The 19,425-nt window shown below is 49.1% G+C and overlaps 1 protein-coding gene across 2 annotated transcripts in view; it reads right to left on the reverse strand.

The window, feature by feature from the left end:
* The window catches only part of EBF4 (EBF family member 4), a 109,173-nt gene that overhangs the window by 45,376 nt on the left and 44,372 nt on the right, over positions 1-19,425 (reverse strand). For both annotated transcript variants that reach the window (XM_040419436.1, XM_040419437.1), the window contains exons 5-6: positions 17,586-17,659; positions 10,905-10,973 (exon numbers count right to left, since the gene is read on the reverse strand). In XM_040419436.1, coding sequence (XP_040275370.1) covers positions 10,905-10,973; positions 17,586-17,659 — 143 coding nt within the window. The remainder of the gene's footprint in view (positions 1-10,904; positions 10,974-17,585; positions 17,660-19,425) is intronic.

Consider the following 19,425-nt stretch of genomic DNA (forward strand, 5'->3'; position numbering starts at 1 on the left):
GAGGACGGAAAGGCGGAGCAGCATGCGCCACCCCCTGCAGAAAAGTCAGAACCGCTGAAAGTGAGGCCAAATTCCCCTGAAAAAGAACGGAGAGAGCCACACTTGCCCTTTGAGGGAGCTGAGAGCCAGCCCCAAGTTCATGCCCAACTGCAGGAAAGCCAATAGTCGCAGCAAAGAAAACTGAACGGGAGGCAGCTAGTGCCTCTCATACCAACTAAAGTAGGACTTCCAGGTCAGGTGGTAGATTTTGGACTTCCTGGCCCGAATCATGGTCTGGACTACCGCATTCGAAAAACCCCGAGCCTTCAGTACGGCAGCTTCAACAGCCATGCCGTTAAATGTAGCGACCCTAAATTCCCGAAAACGAAGATGCCAAGGTTAATCGGCGACAATGACGACTAGAGACGCGTGCCACACCTGGCGCGGCCAATCTGGGGCCACGAGAAGGACAAGCAGTCCCTCAGACCTTATCTTCCGGAGGATTGAGAGGAAGAGGCGGGAACACGTAAGGAAACATGAACCGACTTCACGGAATCACCAGAGCGTTGCACGCCAGGGCCATGGAGTCCCTGGACCGCGCAACAAAGTCCTCGATCTTGTTGTTGAAGCGTGAGGCCATGAGATCTACAGTACAGACCAAAAGTTTGGACACACCTTCTCATTCAAAGAGTTTTCTTTATTTTCATGACTATGAAGGCATCAAAACTATGAATTAACACATGTGGAATTATATACATAACAAACAAGTGTGAAACAACTGAAAATATGTCATATTCTAGGTTTTCAAAGTAGCCACCTTTTGCTTTGATTACTGCTTTGCACACTCTTGGCATTCTCTTGATGAGCTTCAAGAGGCAGTCCCCTGAAATGGTCTTCCAACAGTCTTGAAGGAGTTCCTAGAGATGCTTAGCACTTGTTGGCCCTTTTGCCTTCACTCTGCGGTGAAGCTCACCCCAAACCATCTCGATTGGGTTCAGGTCCGGTGACTGTGGAGGCCAGGTCATCTGGCACAGCACCCCATCACTCTCCTTCATGGTCAAATAGCCCTTACTTTCAAACTTTTTCCCAATTTTTCGGCTGACTGACCTTCATTTCTTAAAGTAATGATGGCCACTCGTTTTTCTTTACTTAGCTGCTTTTTTCTTGCCATAATACAAATTCTAACAGTCTATTCAGTAGGACTATCAGCTGTGTATCCACCTGACTTCTCCTCAACGCCACTGATGGTCCCAACCCCATTTATAAGGCAAGAAATCCCACTTATTAAACCTGACAGGGCACACCTGTGAAGTGAAGACCATTTCAGGGGACGACCTCTTGAAGCTCATCAAGAGAATGCCAAGAGTGTGCAAAGCAGTAATCAAAGCAAAAGGTGGCTACTTTGAAGAACCTAGAATATGACATATTTTCTGTTGTTTCACACTTGTTTGTTATGTATATAATTTCACATGTGTTAATTCATAGTTTTGATGCCTTCAGTGTGAATCTACAATTTTCATAGTCATGACAATAAAGAAAACTCTTAGAATGAGAAGGTGTGTCCAAACTTTTGGTCTGTACTGTACATCTGGCAGAACCCACAGCTCGCAGATGTCTCGAAAGACCTGCGGGTGAAGAGCCCACTTGCCAGGATTGAGACGCTCCAGGCTGACAAAGTCTGTGATTCAGTTGTCGACGCCGGGGATGTGAACTGTTTCTCCGCCCAGCTGAGAATCAGCGCCGTCTCCGCCATGGCTGCCGGGCTTCGAGTACCGCCCTGGTGATTGAGGTACGCCACCGCCGTGGAGTTGTCGGACTGAACCCGAACCGGTCGACCCCTGAGATGATCGGCCCAATGGCGCAGTGAGAGCCGAATCGCCCTCAACTCCAGAAAATTGATTGGAATGGAGCACTCCTCGCGTGACCATACCCCTTGAACAGAGAGATTTTTCCAAGATTCCCCCCCTTCCCAACCCATGAGGCTTGCGTCTGTTGTTAACACCTTCCAACGGAGAGGAAGGAATGAGCGGCCTGACGTCAACATCGGAGACACCAACCACCATCTGAGAGCCCGGCGAACTGAGGCAGGGAGACGCATGGTTGTTCTGGTATGAAATTGAGCATAGGGAACTGCTTTGAAGGCCGAGACCATGTGACCCAGAGCCCGCATGCAGCGACAATGACCATGACTGCTGCCAGAACTTTCATAAAGGCCCTGGGAGCAGTGGCCAGGCTGAATGGGAGGGCTACAAACTGGTAGTGAAACGGACCCACCGCGAACCGGAGAAATCTCTGATCACTGATGCAGATGGGCACATGAAGATAACCATCCTTGATGTCTATCGAGGACAGGTACTCCCCTGGTTCCAAGGACGCAATGACCGACCTCAGGGACTCTATCTGGGAGCTGCTGACACGAAGGAAACGGTTGAGCGCATTGAGGTCCAGAACGGGATGCACCATCCCCCTTTTTTGGGAATCACAAGAGATTGGAGTAAAACCCCCGAAAATGGTTTTGCACAGGAACCGGAACAATCACTCCTTGCTCCAGCAGCGTGCGAATTGCCATAAAAAAAGACTCTGAGGCTGCGGGAGAGGCCGGAGGAGACGACTGAAAAAAACGGGACGGAGGGGAGGAATTGAAATCCAGCTTGTAGCCTTCTGCAATGACCACCCACACCCATGCATCTGAGACATGAGCCAGCCAGACTTGCCGAAACAAATTAAGCAGGCCAACAACCCAAACGGAGAGTGCCAGGATCCACCCGTCATGCAGCGGAGCTCTTAGGGTTAAAGGACTTGGCGCCCTGTTGACGGGAATGCCAGGAAAGACGAGGCTTGAAGGAAGGTTTGCACTTCTGATCTGTGGCCGACTTGTCGGACGCCCTCTTTGGGCTGGAAAAACTCTGAAAAGGGCGAAAAAAAGGCTGCCGCTTTTTTGACCTATTAGACCGCCCCCTGTTCTGTGGTAATTGGGTGCTCTTACCACTTGTAGAATCTGAAATAATCTCATCCAGGCGCTTACCAAAAAGTCTGCTGCCGGTAAAGGGGAGGGACGTCAGGGTCCGCTTTGAAGCATTATCTGCCGCCCAGCAAGAGAGCCATAGGGTACGGCGAATAGCCACCAACAGGGCTGATGAATGAGCCATAAGCCTGGCTGCGTCCAAAGAAGCTTCACAAATATACAGTATACACTGGCATGAGAGAGCTGCAGGGCCATATCTGCAAGCTCCCCCCCAGGGACACCCAAATCGAGACCCTGACGTAAATTACTTGCCCACTCCCCCATCGCCTTGCTCACCCAAGTAGAGGCAAACATCGGCTGCAGCCCTGTGCCCACTGCTTCAAAGGCAGATTTTGCAAACGCTTCCAGTTTCTTATCTCCGATATCAGAGAAAGAAGCCCCATCCGCCATTGGGAAGGTAGTATGTTTAGCCAAGCGGGAAACTGGTGGGTCCACTATGGGTGAGGACGACCATTTCTTAGTCAAATCCTCCGGAAAAGGATAAAGGACGTTTAAGCGTTTTGGCAAGGGAAACCGTCTATCAGGGACATTAAACTCCTTGGAAAGAGAGGAATCAAACTACTGGTATTTGGGGAAACACTTGTGTGAGCGACAGGACCTTCTAAAGGAAAAACCCGAGCTGGCAGACGACGGTGCGGGATCCTCAACCTGCAAAGTCTCGATAACCGCTGTAATAAGATTGTCCACCATGGAGGACAGTTTGGACGACTGACCCTTCGGTGAGACAACATCCTCATCTGACTCGCCCTCCTCAGAACATGCCTCTTGCACTGAGGACACGTCGGAGTGAGACTCTCTGGCAGGAGGAGGAGAGGCCAAGGAAAAGAGAGACACAGACACCCTTTTGGGGGAGGATGTTCTGGCCTGTTTTGCGGGACAGCCGCGATGGGCACGCGCCCCATAATCCCCAGAGTCGGACCGGTCCGAAGACTGCCTTGCTGACAAACGCCCCAATATTTCCACAATGGCCTAATTGGTATTGGAGACATCCTGCACCACCCTAGACAGAAACGCGCCCATTCCGGTTCTACCATAGGCTGGGCAGCAGGAACTATCGGGTCCGGGGCCGAGCCACTTGATGGTGGAGCCGCACACGTAAAGCAGAGGGAGTCTGACTGAGGGGATGGAAACTTTACGCGACACGACGCACATGCAAAATGACACACCGACGGAAGCCCCGTCTTCGGGACCTGGGGCCTGGGTTCAGACATGATGACAACCCTGCGCCTAACTGAGGAACGGGGGAAGGTTAGACCATGTAAGAAGGGACAAACAGCACTTACCCCGCCTGTGTCCCTCCAAGCCGCCAAACCAGCTCGTCAGCGTCCCGCCAGGTGCTTTAAATTCTTGAAGTGGACGTCGGCCCTCAGTGCCAGCCCTCCATCTCTGTCCCGCCCCGCTCGCCGGCACACACGCCTGCACTCCTGGCCAAACCCAGACCCCGGCCGGGGAAAAACAAGCCATTGGGGGGGGGGGCTTGAATGAGCAGGCCGCACCGAAGCCGGGGCCTAAATTAACAATGGCCCCGGCGGCCCCTTAACGCCCCAACGTGCCGAAACGGCGATTTCCTAAACAGATGAGCCGCGGTGCTGCTGCAGGGCAGGAGCGGCATTGCCCCTGAGCCCTGCCTGTTATTTTCCCTGGATAACGGAGGCCCCCATGCTCCCCCACTGCAGGGCTGCCATGGGGAGAGGACAAGGAGATTAAAGCTGTGAGTGAGTGCTAGCTCCTATGTCTAGCAGCCAGCTGCTCACCTGCATACACCCCCCGTCTCCCTCCAGCAGAGACCTCAAGGAGGGGCCCAGCCTCGTGGAGAACAGGTAACTTGGCGGGATACAGAGGTTTTTACCGGAACCTCTGGTCCTCCTTTGCTTCTAGGAGAACAGGAAGGAGCAGGGGGCTTGGGGGACCCCCTGGTCTCCCGTCTCCTGGGTGGGAGTGCATGCAGTTTTAAAGGATTGCCTGAAACTTCCCACAAGAAAAAATGTAAAAAAGAACAAAAACCAGCAGACCTGCAACGCAGGGAGGTCTGCCTCCTACAGACACTAAGCTAAAACTGATTTTGCTTAGTCCCTGTAGGAAGGGTATAGCCGAAGGGGAGGAGCTTACACTTTTCTTGTGCTTAGTGTCCGCCTCCTAGCGACAACAGCTATAGCCATGGTCAAGCCTGTGTCCCCCAATGGTACGGATGAGAAACTACAACTCCCACCATGCCCTGCTGTAGGCTGATAGCTGTAGGCTGTCCAGGCTTGCTAGGAGTTGTAGTTTTGCAACAGCTGGAGGTCCGCAGGTTGGGAATCCCTGCTCTATAGGCTGGTCGTGTGTGATGTCACTACTTCTGGATGGCTCTATAGGCTGGTCATGTGTGATGTCACTACTTCTGAATGGCTCTATAGGCTGGTCGTGTGTGATGTCACTACTTCTGAATGGCTCTATAGGCTGGTCGTGTGTGATGTCACTACTTCTGGATGGCTCTATAGGCTGGTTGTGTGTGATGTCACTACTTCTGGATGGCTCTATAGGCTGGTCGTGTGTGATGTCACTACTTCTGGATGGCTCTATAGGCTGGTCGTGTGTGATGTCACTACTTCTGAATGGCTCTATAGGCTGGTCGTGTGTGATGTCACTACTTCTGGATGGCTCTATAGGCTGGTTGTGTGTGATGTCACTACTTCTGGATGGCTCTATAGGCTGGTCGTGTGTGATGTCACTACTTCTGGATGGCTCTATAGGCTGGTCGTGTGTGATGTCACTACTTCTGGATGGCTCTATAGGCTGGTCGTGTGTGATGTCACTACTTCTGGGTGGCTCTATAGGCTGGTCGTGTGTGATGTCACTACTTCTGGATGGTTTGATAGGCTGGTCCTGTGTGATGTCCCTACTTCTGGATGGTTTGATAGGCTGGTCCTGTGTGATGTCACTACTTCTGGATGGCTCTATAGGCTGGTCCTGTGTGATGTCACTACTTCTAGATGGTTTGATAGGCTGGTCCTGTGTGATGTCACTACTTCTGGATGGTTTGATAGGCTGGTCCTGTGTGATGTCACTACTTCTGGATGGTTTGATAGGCTGGTCCTGTGTGATGTCACTACTTATGGATGGTTTGATAGACTGGTCTTGTGTGATGTCACTACTTCTGGATGGTTTGATAGGCTGGTCCTGTGTGATGTCACTATTTCTGGATGGTTTGATAGGCTGGTCCTGTGTGATGTCACTACTTCTGGATGGCTCTATAGGCTGCTCCTGTGTGATGTCACTACTTTTGGATGGCTCTATAGGCTGGTCATGTGTGATGTCACTACTTCTGGATGGTTCTATAGGCTGGTCGTGTGTGATGTCACTACTTCTGGATGGTTTGATAGGCTGGTCCTGTGTGATGTCACTACTTCTGGATGGTTTGATAGGCTGGTCCTGTGTGATGTCACTACTTATGGATAGTTATATAGGCTGGTCCTGTGTGATGTCACTGCTTCTGGATGGCTCTATAGGCTGGTCATGTGTTCAAGTCACTACTTCTGGATGGCTCTATAGGCTGGTCCTGTGTGATGTCACTGCTTCTGGATGGCTCTATAGGCTGGTCATGTGTTCAAGTCACTACTTCTGGATGGCTCTATAGGCTGCTCCTGTGTGATGTCACTACTTTTGGATGGCTCTATAGGCTGGTCATGTGTGATGTCACTACTTCTGGATGGTTCTATAGGCTGGTCGTGTGTGATGTCACTACTTCTGGATGGTTTGATAGGCTGGTCCTGTGTGATGTCACTACTTCTGGATGGTTTGATAGGCTGGTCCTGTGTGATGTCACTACTTATGGATAGTTATATAGGCTGGTCCTGTGTGATGTCACTGCTTCTGGATGGCTCTATAGGCTGGTCATGTGTTCAAGTCACTACTTCTGGATGGCTCTATAGGCTGGTCGTGTGTGATGTCACTGCTTCTGGATGGCTCTATAGGCTGGTCATGTGTTCAAGTCACTACTTCTGGATGGCTCTATAGGCTGGTCCTGTGTGATGTCACTACTTCTGGATGGCTCTATAGGCTGGTCCTGTGTGATGTCACTACTTCTGGATGGCTCTATAGGCTGGTCCTGTGTGATGTCACTACTTCTGGATGGTTCTATAGGCTGGTCCTGTGTGATGTCACTACTTTTGGATGGCTCTATAGGCTGGTCGTGTGTGATGTCACTACTTCTGGATGGTTTGATAGACTGGTCCTGTGTGATATCACTACTTATGGATAGTTTGATAGGCTGGTCCTGTGTGATGTCACTACTTCTGGATGGTTTGATAGGCTGGTCCTGTGTGATGTCACTATTTTTGGATGGTTTGATAGGCTGGTCCTGTGTGATGTCACTACTTATGGATGGCTCTATAGGCTGGTCCTGTGTGATGTCACTACTTCTGGATGGTTTGATAGGCTGGTCGTGTGTGATGTCACTACTTCTGGATGGTTTGATAGGCTGGTCATGTGTGATGTCACTACTTCTGGATGGCTCTATAGACTGGTCCTGTGTGATGTCACTACTTCTGGATGGCTCTATAGGCTGGTCCTGTGTGATGTCACTACTGTTGGATGGCTCTATAGGCTGGTTGTGTGTGATGTCACTACTTCTGGATGGCTCTATAGGCTGGCCCTGTGTGATGTCACTACTTCTGGATGGATATGTGGAGAGAATCTCTAAATCGCACATCCTCATACCTATGCTTCTGATATACAACTGTTTTCAATTATCAGCATTTCTTATGATAAAACATGGCTGTACAGCGATGCTATCAATCATTTGCTGTGCACTATAGAGAGGCAATTAGTATACAGTTTGATCAAAGCGCATAGGCCCACTTACCGCGACAAGGATGCCTCTTGTTTAAGTGGGAACCTACTCTAACCATGGCGCAGAGCCGTGCGGCGACCGACACGCCTCCACACCGCTCCAGCAGGCAACGGGATCCGGCAGCCGCACAGCGGCCCCACTGTACAGTGAGGCCACATGGGCCCCGGGTCCCATCACTCCACCAGCCTAATTGCCTCTCTATAGTGCACAGCAAATGATTGATAGCATCGCTGTATAGCCATGTTTTATCATAAGAAAAGCTGATAATTGAAAACAGTTGTATATCAGAAGCATAGGTATGAGGATGTGCGATTTAGAGATTCTCTCCACATATCCATACTACTTCTGGATGGTTCTATAGGCTGGTCCTGTGTGATGTCACTACTTCTGGATGGCTCTATAGGCTGGTTGTGTGTGATGTCACTACTTCTGGATGGCTCTATAGGCTGCTCCTGTGTGATGTCACTACTTCTGGATGGCTCTATAGGCTGGTCGTGTGTGATGTCACTACTTCTGGATGGTTTGATAGACTGGTCCTGTGTGATATCACTACTTATGGATAGTTATATAGGCTGGTCCTGTGTGATGTCACTACTTCTGGATGGTTTAATAGGCTGGTCCTGTGTGATGTCACTACTTCTGGATGGTTTGATAGGCTGGTCGTGTGTGATGTCACTACTTCTGGATGGTTTGATAGGCTGGTCCTGTGTGATGTCCCTACTTCTGGATGGTTTGATAGACTGGTCCTGTGTGATGTCACTACTTATGGATAGTTATATAGGCTGGTCCTGTGTGATGTCACTACTTCTGGATGGTTTAATAGGCTGGTCCTGTGTGATGTCACTATTTTTGGATGGTTTGATAGGCTGGTCCTGTGTGATGTCACTACTTCTGGATGGTTTGATAGGCTGGTCCTGTGTGATGTCACTACTACTGGATGGTTTGATAGGCTGGTCCTGTGTGATGTCACTACTTCTGGATGGTTTGATAGGCTGGTCCTGTGTGATGTCACTACTTCTGGATGGTTTGATAGGCTGGTCCTGTGTGATGTCACTACTTATGGATAGTTATATAGGCTGGTCCTGTGTGATGTCACTACTTCTGGATGGTTTAATAGGCTGGTCCTGTGTGATGTCACTATTTTTGGATGGTTTGATAGGCTGGTCCTGTGTGATGTCACTACTTCTGGATGGTTTGATAGGCTGGTCCTGTGTGATGTCACTACTTCTGGATGGTTTGATAGGCTGGTCCTGTGTGATGTCACTACTACTGGATGGTTTGATAGGCTGGTCCTGTGTGATGTCACTACTTCTGGATGGTTTGATAGGCTGGTCCTGTGTGATGTCACTACTTCTGGATGGTTTGATAGGCTGGTCCTGTGTGATGTCACTACTTATGGATAGTTATATAGGCTGGTCGTGTGTGATGTCACTACTTCTGGATGGTTTGATAGGCTGGTCCTGTGTGATGTCACTACTTATGGATGGTTTGATAGACTGGTCTTGTGTGATGTCACTACTTCTGGATGGCTCTATAGGCTGATCCTGTGTGATGTCACTATTTCTGGATGGTTTGATAGGCTGGTCCTGTGTGATGTCACTACTTCTGGATGGCTCTATAGGCTGGTCCTGTGTGATGTCACTACTTTTGGATGGCTCTATAGGCTGGTCATGTGTGATGTCACTACTTCTGGATGGCTCTATAGGCTGGTCGTGTGTGATGTCACTACTTCTGGATGGTTTGATAGGCTGGTCCTGTGTGATGTCACTACTTATGGATAGTTCTATAGGCTGGTCCTGTGTGATGTCACTACTTCTGGATGGCTCTATAGGCTGGTTGTGTGTGATGTCACTACTTCTGGATGGTTTGATAGGCTGGTCCTGTGTGATGTCACTACTTCTGGATGGCTCTATAGGCTGGTCCTGTGTGATGTCACTACTTCTGGATGGTTTGATAGGCTGGTCCTTTGTGATGTCACTACTTCTGGATGGTTTGATAGGCTGGTCCTGTGTGATGTCACTACTTCTGGATGGCTCTATAGGCTGGTCCTGTGTGATGTCACTACTTCTGGATGGTTTGATAGGCTGGTCCTGTGTGATGTCACTACTACTGGATGGTTTGATAGGCTGGTCCTGTGTGATGTCACTACTTCTGGATGGTTTGATAGGCTGGTCCTGTGTGATGTCACTACTTCTGGATGGTTTGATAGGCTGGTCCTGTGTGATGTCACTACTTATGGATAGTTATATAGGCTGGTCGTGTGTGATGTCACTACTTCTGGATGGTTTGATAGGCTGGTCCTGTGTGATGTCACTACTTATGGATGGTTTGATAGACTGGTCTTGTGTGATGTCACTACTTCTGGATGGCTCTATAGGCTGATCCTGTGTGATGTCACTATTTCTGGATGGTTTGATAGGCTGGTCCTGTGTGATGTCACTACTTCTGGATGGCTCTATAGGCTGGTCCTGTGTGATGTCACTACTTTTGGATGGCTCTATAGGCTGGTCATGTGTGATGTCACTACTTCTGGATGGCTCTATAGGCTGGTCGTGTGTGATGTCACTACTTCTGGATGGTTTGATAGGCTGGTCCTGTGTGATGTCACTACTTATGGATAGTTCTATAGGCTGGTCCTGTGTGATGTCACTACTTCTGGATGGCTCTATAGGCTGGTTGTGTGTGATGTCACTACTTCTGGATGGCTCTATAGGCTGGTCCTGTGTGATGTCACTACTTCTGGATGGTTTGATAGGCTGGTCCTTTGTGATGTCACTACTTCTGGATGGTTTGATAGGCTGGTCCTGTGTGATGTCACTACTTCTGGATGGCTCTATAGGCTGGTCCTGTGTGATGTCACTACTTCTGGATGGTTTGATAGGCTGGTCCTTTGTTATGTCACTACTTTTGGATGGTTTGATAGACTGGTTCACTGTGATGTTACTGCCTCCTAATGAAAGCCTTACTTCAGTTTTTCAGACTAATTTATTATCACATTTTGGATGCAAGACTCTGAGACAAGCACACTAAAGTCTACTCCATCAGTGAAAACCTCATGCATTCTCTTACCTGTCTATGATAACTGGGTCGGAGGGCGTCTCGTTCCGATTTCCGCAGCTCTTCTTGTCACAGCATCGACTAAAATAGTAAAAAAAAATACATAGATATAAAATATGATGCAAGAAACAAACAGAATCCAAGAAGATAAAATAATCATCCCTGAGGAATAAAACTCCTTCTATCAGATCTACTCACCCAGCGTTCCTACAGTCGTGGTCAGGGTCGTCACCCAGCGTTCCTACAGTCGTGGTCAGGGTCATCACCCAGCGTTCCTACAGTTGTGGTCAGGGTCATCACCCAGCGTTCCTACAGTCGTGGTCAGGGTCATCACCCAGCGTTCCTACAGTCGTGGTCAGGATCGTCACCCAGCGTTCCTACAGTCGTGGTCAGGGTCGTCACCCAGCGTTCCTACAGTCGTGGTCAGGGTCGTCACCCAGCGTTCCTACAGTCGTGGTCAGGGTCATCACCCAGCGTTCCTACAGTCGTGGTCAGGATCGTCACCCAGCGTTCCTACAGTCGTAGTCAGGATCATCACCCAGCGTTCCTACAGTCGTGGTCAGGGTCGTCACCCAGAGTTCCTACAGTCGTGGTCAGGGTCATCACCCAGCGTTCCTACAGTCGTGGTCAGGGTCACCACCCAGCGTTCCTACAGTCGTGGTCAGGGTCACCACCCAGCGTTCCTACTGTCGTGGTCAGGGTCGTCACCCAGCGTTCCTACAGTCGTGGTCAGGGTCGTCACCCAGCGTTCCTACAGTCGTGGTCAGGGTCGTCACCAAGCGTTCCTACAGTCGTGGTCAGGGTCACCACCCAGCGTTCCTACAGTCGTGGTCAGGGTCATCACCCAGCGTTCCTACAGTCGTGGTCAGGGTCACCACCCAGCGTTCCTACAGTCCTGGTCAGGGTCACCACCCAGCGTTCCTACAGTCGTGGTCAGGGTCGTCACCCAGCGTTCCTACAGTCGTGGTCAGGGTCGTCACCCAGCGTTCCTACAGTCGTGGTCAGGGTCGTCACCCAGCGTTCCTACAGTCGTGGTCAGGGTCGTCACCCAGCGTTCCTACAGTCGTGGTCAGGGTCGTCACCCAGCGTTCCTACAGTCGTGGTCAGGGTCACCACCCAGCGTTCCTACAGTCGTGGTCAGGGTCATCACCCAGCGTTCCTACAGTCGTGGTCAGGGTCACCACCCAGCGTTCCTACAGTCGTGGTCAGGGTCGTCACCCAGCGTTCCTACAGTCGTGGTCAGGGTCATCACCCAGCGTTCCTACAGTCGTGGTCAGGGTCACCACCCAGCGTTCCTACAGTCCTGGTCAGGGTCACCACCCAGCGTTCCTACAGTCGTGGTCAGGGTCGTCACCCAGCGTTCCTACAGTCGTGGTCAGGGTCATCACCCAGCGTTTCTACAGTCGTGGTCAGGGTCATCACCCAGCGTTCCTACAGTCGTGGTCAGGGTCATCACCCAGCGTTCCTACAGTCGTGGTCAGGATCGTCACCCAGCGTTCCTACAGTCGTGGTCAGGGTCGTCACCCAGCGTTCCTACAGTCGTGGTCAGGGTCGTCACCCAGCGTTCCTACAGTCGTGGTCAGGGTCATCACCCAGCGTTCCTACAGTCGTGGTCAGGATCGTCACCCAGCGTTCCTACAGTCGTAGTCAGGATCGTCACCCAGCGTTCCTACAGTCGTGGTCAGGGTCGTCACCCAGAGTTCCTACAGTCGTGGTCAGGGTCATCACCCAGCGTTCCTACAGTCGTGGTCAGGGTCACCACCCAGCGTTCCTACAGTCGTGGTCAGGGTCACCACCCAGCGTTCCTACTGTCGTGGTCAGGGTCGTCACCCAGCGTTCCTACAGTCGTGGTCAGGGTCGTCACCCAGCGTTCCTACAGTCGTGGTCAGGGTCGTCACCAAGCGTTCCTACAGTCGTGGTCAGGGTCACCACCCAGCGTTCCTACAGTCGTGGTCAGGGTCATCACCCAGCGTTCCTACAGTCGTGGTCAGGGTCACCACCCAGCGTTCCTACAGTCCTGGTCAGGGTCCCCACCCAGCGTTCCTACAGTCGTGGTCAGGGTCGTCACCCAGCGTTCCTACAGTCGTGGTCAGGGTCACCACCCAGCGTTCCTACAGTCGTGGTCAGGGTCGTCACCCAGCGTTCCTACAGTCGTGGTCAGGGTCGTCACCCAGCGTTCCTACAGTCGTGGTCAGGGTCGTCACCCAGCGTTCCTACAGTCGTGGTCAGGGTCGTCACCCAACGTTCCTACAGTCGTGGTCAGGGTCGTCACCCAGCGTTCCTACAGTCGTGTTCAGGGTCGTCACCCAGCGTTCCTACAGTCGTGGTCAGGGTCGTCACCCAGCGTTCCTACAGTCGTGGTCAGGGTCGTCACCCAGCGTTCCTACAGTCGTGGTCAGGGTCGTCACCCAGCGTTCCTACAGTCGTGGTCAGGGTCACCACCCAGCGTTCCTACAGTCGTGGTCAGGGTCGTCACACACCTTTTCTTCAGGCATTGTCCCCTGACTTTCCTGCAGGCGTTGCCATCTAGCTTTTGTTGTCATCTAGTTTTCTTACAAGGCTTGTCACCCACCATTTCTGAGGGAGCTGTCCACCAACTTTCCTACAAGAGTTGTCACCCAGCGTTCCTGCAGGTGTTGTCATCTAGTTTTCTTACAAGGCTTGTCACCCAGCGTTTTTGTGGGAGTTGTCAACCAACTTTCCTACAACAGTTGTCACCCAGCTTTCCTGCAGACGTTGTCACCCACCTTTCCTGCAGACGCTGTCACCCAGCTTTCCTGCAGACGCTGTCACCCAGCTTTCCTGCAGACGATGTCACCCAGCTTTCCTGCAGACGCTGTCACCCAGCTTTCCTGCAGACGATGTCACCCAGCTTTCCTGCAGACGCTGTCACCCAGCTTTCCTGCAGACGTTGTCACCCAGCTTTCCTGCAGACGCTGTCACCCAGCTTTCCTGCAGACGCTGTCACCCAGCTTTCCTGCAGACGCTGTCACCCACCTTTCCTGCAGACGTTGTCACCCAGCTTTCCTGCAGACGTTGTCACCCAGCTTTTCTGCAGACGCTGTCACCCAGCTTTCCTGCAGGTGTTGTCACCCAGCTTTCCTGCAGGCGTTATCACCCAGCTTTCCTGCAGGTGTTGTCACCCAGCTTTCCTGCAGGCGTTATCACCCAGCTTTCCTGCAGGTGTTGTCACCCAGCTTTCCTGCAGACGCTATCACCCAGCTTTCCTGCAGGCGTTGTCACCCAGCTTTCCTGCAGGTGTTGTCACCCAGCTTTTCTGCAGACCCCCCTTCCACACTCTAGTTCTTCAGTGCTTTCTGCTCCGGAGGAGTCCCGGGAGGAGCTGCTGTCAGGGGGGCAGCCGCTCTATCATTCAGTCTGGCTGCTCATCCTCATCCCCGGCTCCTGCCTCCCCTGACACCTTGCCTTTGGCACAAACAAGTGGAGGTGGTGACAACCGTTACCAGTCAGGAGGTCGCCTGGAGCCACCTGAGATTTCACTTGAAAGAGACCAGGAGGGAAAAAGAATCTGTGGCCGGTCTCCATGTGTCCTCACAGGGACTGCACTGACAGTGGAGATGGGGGAGGGGAGGACGGGGAGCGCAGGGTAATTCAGTGCAAGTCCATGGAAAGACAGCGGTATTAATGAACCTCTCCTTAAAGGACCCTGAGGCTCCAGGAGAAAGGCCTGCTCCTTCATCAAAACTTCTCCATTGTTGTAGGGGCCCAAATTAGACTACATGCTATCTGTGAGGAAACAGTCAGCGGGATTGTCATCAGACATGACCCTAACAACTTGGCTTTCTATATACATACTGCACATGCATCCTCCATACATACATGTATCTTCCATACATACATGTATCTTCCATACATACATCTCCTCTCTATACACACAGTACATATACTCTCCATACATGCATCCTCCATACATACATACATGTATCTTCCATACATACATCTCCTCTCTATACATTCATCCTCCATACATACATGTATCTTCCATACATACATCTCCTCTCTATACATTCATCCTCCATACATACATGTATCTTCCATACATACATCTCCTCTCTATACACACAGTACATATACTCTCCATACATGCATCCTTCATACATACATGCATCCTTCATACATACATGTACCCTCTATATATACATGCACTCTCCACAAATACACTACTCACAAAAAGTTTGGGATATTTTGCTTGTGGGTAATTTTTCAGGATGAACCTAAAATACCCTCTAACCTTAACAGGTGAACTTAATGTTTCAGGACTTTTTGCAAAACATGTTGTTCTCTAACAAGGAGCTGAACGGCAAAATTCACAACAGGTGTTTTATCCATGAATCGCCCAATACATTTCCTGGTTCAATTAGAATTGGTATTTAAACAGTCCTCCTCATCATGCTGCTCACATTTTGACATCATGAGACCAAGAAGACACGTAACAATTGATTAACAGTACCTCGCCATTGCGAGGCTTCAAGCAGGATGTTCTCAGACGGAAGTGGCCACTGAGCTTAGAGGGTCACAGAGAGTCATCAGCAGGTTGTATCAGAGATACAGAGACTGGAAGAGTCACAGAGAGGCAGAGAAGTGGACGTCCTCTGGCCACATCCCACACTGATGACTGCTTCATTGTGAACAATGCCCTGCGGAACCAGATGATGAATGTCACACAAATTCAGGAACAAGTGTCACGTAAGACCATTCGAAACAGTTTACATCAGCGTGGTCTGCGTGCTAGATGACCTGCAAGGGTATCTGACCACACCACCAGGCACAGGTATCTTCGTCTTGCATGGGCCAGGGAGCATCTATGCTGGACGAGGGACCAGTGGCCTCAGTGATGTTCACTGATGAAAGTTGATTCACGCTGAGCAGAAATGACGGCCGCCAACGATGTAAGAGACGTCAAGGAGAGCGCTGTGTATCAGCCACTGTTGTCAGCAGATGAACCTTTGGTGGTGGGGGTGTTACAGTGTGGGCAGGTGTGTCTAGTCAATACAGAACTGACCTATGCTTTGTGAATAGTGCAGTGACAACCCCATACTACCTGAAGAACTTCATTGATCCAGTCATTGTGCTTATGTATGAACAACACAGGCCTAATTTCATCTTCATGGAGGACAATGTGCCATATGCTGGTGCGGTTGGCCCTGGGTTCCTCCTAATGCAAGACAATGCTAGACCACATGTGGCTGGAGTGTGTCAGCAGTTCCTGCAAGACAAAGGCATTGATGCTATGGACTGGCCCGCCTGTTCCCCAGACCTGTATTCAATTGAGCACATCTGGGACATCATGTCTCGCTCTATCCACCAACGTCACGTTGCACCACAGACTGTCCAGGAGTTGGCAGATGCTTTAGTCCAGGTCTGGGAGGATATCCCTCAGGAGACCGTCCGCCACCTCATCAGGAGCATGCACAGGCGTTGTAGGGAGGTCATACAGGCACGTGGAGGCCACACACACTACTGAGCCTCATTTTGACTTGTTTTAAGGACATTACATCAAAGTTGGATCAGCCTGTAGTGTGTTTTTCCACTTTAATTTTGAGTGTGACTCCAAATCCAGACCTCCATGGGTTGAAAAATTGGATTTCAATTTTTTTTTTTTTTGTGTGATTTTGTTGTCAGCACATTCAACTATGTAAAGAACAAAGTATTTCAGAGGAATATTTAATTAACTCAGATCTAGGATGTGTTATTTTTGTGTTCCCTTTATTTTTTTGAGCAGTGTATATTCCTAACTTTTTGAGTAGTGTATATGCACTCTCCATACATACATGCACTCTCCATACATACATGTACTCTCCATACATACATGTACTCTCCATACATACATGTACTCTCCATACATACATGTACATAGATAAGATGCTCATCTCCTTGTGACTCCCTACCATGTCCTCGTCACTCATCATCATCATCTGTGGGAACCTGTGGTATCAGTGAAGCGTTATCACCTGTATTGCAGACCCCATATGTACCCCCATATGACTCTCCTCCCCCCACCTCCATACCCACACTTGTGGTGCAGAGCTGGAGGCACTCAGGTCATACCTCTGCCCCACCCAGGCTGTCTCTCCACCATTGTCTACATGGTACCCACCACCCACCCATCAGCCATACAAGTAACACGATGTCCACATCTGTATGGCCCCCTTCCACCCACCAGATATCTGTCAAAAGAATGAGGATTTTGTGCCTCCCTCAAAATTTTGGAGCCAGGAGAACATGAATTCCTTGTGCATTGTTCAGCGCTGGAGACGGAGGACACTCCACCCAACGTTACGGAGGAGCTGCAACAGCAGACCACAAACCTCAGAGATGTATTTATTAACCCCACAACTGCCAGATTCATAGGAGAAAGATAAGAAAACTGCAGAATATGACAGCTTCACGCCTCAGACATTTCACAGAATACAGCTGAAGATAAGAGGAAATCAGATCCTCTACTCCAGTCACACCTAAAGCTGCATTCAGCCACCATCAGAACCAAACTGTGGTTATCTATAGTCCTGAGACCCAGAGAATCGGCACTGGCCATATGAGGTCATTAACCTACGTGATGAATAGACCACATGTTCATGCTCCTGTTCAGACCCATGATCTGAAGTGTTTACAATATCAGATCCTAGTACTCCGCTCACCACCAAATATTACCCTCATAAGCAGAAGACCCACCTGCACATGATCTCATGAGTCAGGAGAACACGACACATCTCTGGGTTCTTGTCCTGTCCCTCATAGATGATTGCCTGAAAGCGAGAGAAATTATTAGTGTACAATATTTAGACCCAAGAGAACATCTCAGAACCTCCAGAACGTTTCCTCCAGATTCCAAACCCTGAGGCTCTGTTCACACAGCTGGGGAAAACAGCAGTTTCCGCTGCTAAATTCACGTTCAAAACTCATCAACAGTTTCCCCATTGACAAACCTCAAACAAATACGTTCCACTAAATTAGAATTCTGCCACCAAAAACAACCTTTTTTCAGCTAGTAATCTGCTATTGATTTTTCTGCTTTGGATTTTGCCATGTAAATATATACTCTGAAGGGTCAGAACCAAAACTACAGCAAAACCTAGCACCATTCTGGTGACATCATCTAACACTCTGATTATCTCATCTACCATTCTGGTGACATCATCTAACACTGATTATCTCATCTACCATTCTGGTGACATAATCTAACACTGATTATCTCATCTACCATTCTGGTGACATCATCTAACACTGATTATCTCATCTACCATTCTGGTGACATCATCTAACACTCTGATTATCTCATCTACCATTCTGGTGACATCATCTAACACTGATTATCTTATCTACCATTCTGGTGACATCATCTAACACTGATTATCTTATCTACCATTCTGGTGACATCATCTAACACTGATTATCTTATCTACCATTCTGGTGACATCATCTAACACTCTGATTATCTCATCTACCATTCTGGTGACATCATCTAACACTGATTATCTCATCTACCATTCTGGTGACATCATCTAACACTCTGATTATCTCATCTACCATTCTGGTGACATCATCTAACACTGATTATCTCATCTACCATTCTGATGACATCATCTAACACTGATTATCTTATCTACCATTCTGGTGACATCATCTAACACTCTGATTATCTCATCTACCATTCTGGTGACATCATCTAACACTGATTATCTCATCTACCATTCTGGTGACATCATCTAACACTCTGATTATCTCATCTACCATTCTGATGACATCATCTAACACTCTGATTATCTCATCTACCATTCTGGTGACATCATCTAACACTGATTATCTTATCTACCATTCTGGTGACATCATCTAACACTCTGATTATCTCATCTACCATTCTGATGACATCATCTAACACTGATTATCTTATCTACCATTCTGGTGACATCATCTAACACTGATTATCTCATCTACCATTCTGGTGACATCATCTAACACTCTGATTATCTCATCTACCATTCTGGTGACATCATCTAACACTGATTATCTCATCTACCATTCTGGTGACATCATCTAACACTCTGATTATCTCATCTACCATTCTGGTGACATCATCTAACACTCTGATTATCTCATCTACCATTCTGGTGACATCATCTAACACTGATTATCTCATCTACCATTCTGATGACATCATCTAACACTCTGATTATCTCATCTACCATTCTGGTGACATCATCTAACACTCTGATTATCTCATCTACCATTCTGGTGACATCATCTAACACTCTGATTATCTCATCTACCATTCTGGTGACATCATCTAACACTGATTATCTCATCTACCATTCTGGTGACATCATCTAACACTGATTATCTTATCTACCATTCTGATGACATCATCTAACACTGATTATCTTATCTACCATTCTGGTGACATCATCTAACACTGATTATCTTATCTACCATTCTGATGACATCATCTAACACTGATTATCTCATCTACCATTCTGATGACATCATCTAACACTCTGATTATCTCATCTACCAT

This window comes from Bufo bufo, chromosome 2 (genome assembly GCF_905171765.1).
Source record: "Bufo bufo chromosome 2, aBufBuf1.1, whole genome shotgun sequence".
NCBI classification, from domain to species: domain Eukaryota; kingdom Metazoa; phylum Chordata; class Amphibia; order Anura; family Bufonidae; genus Bufo; species Bufo bufo.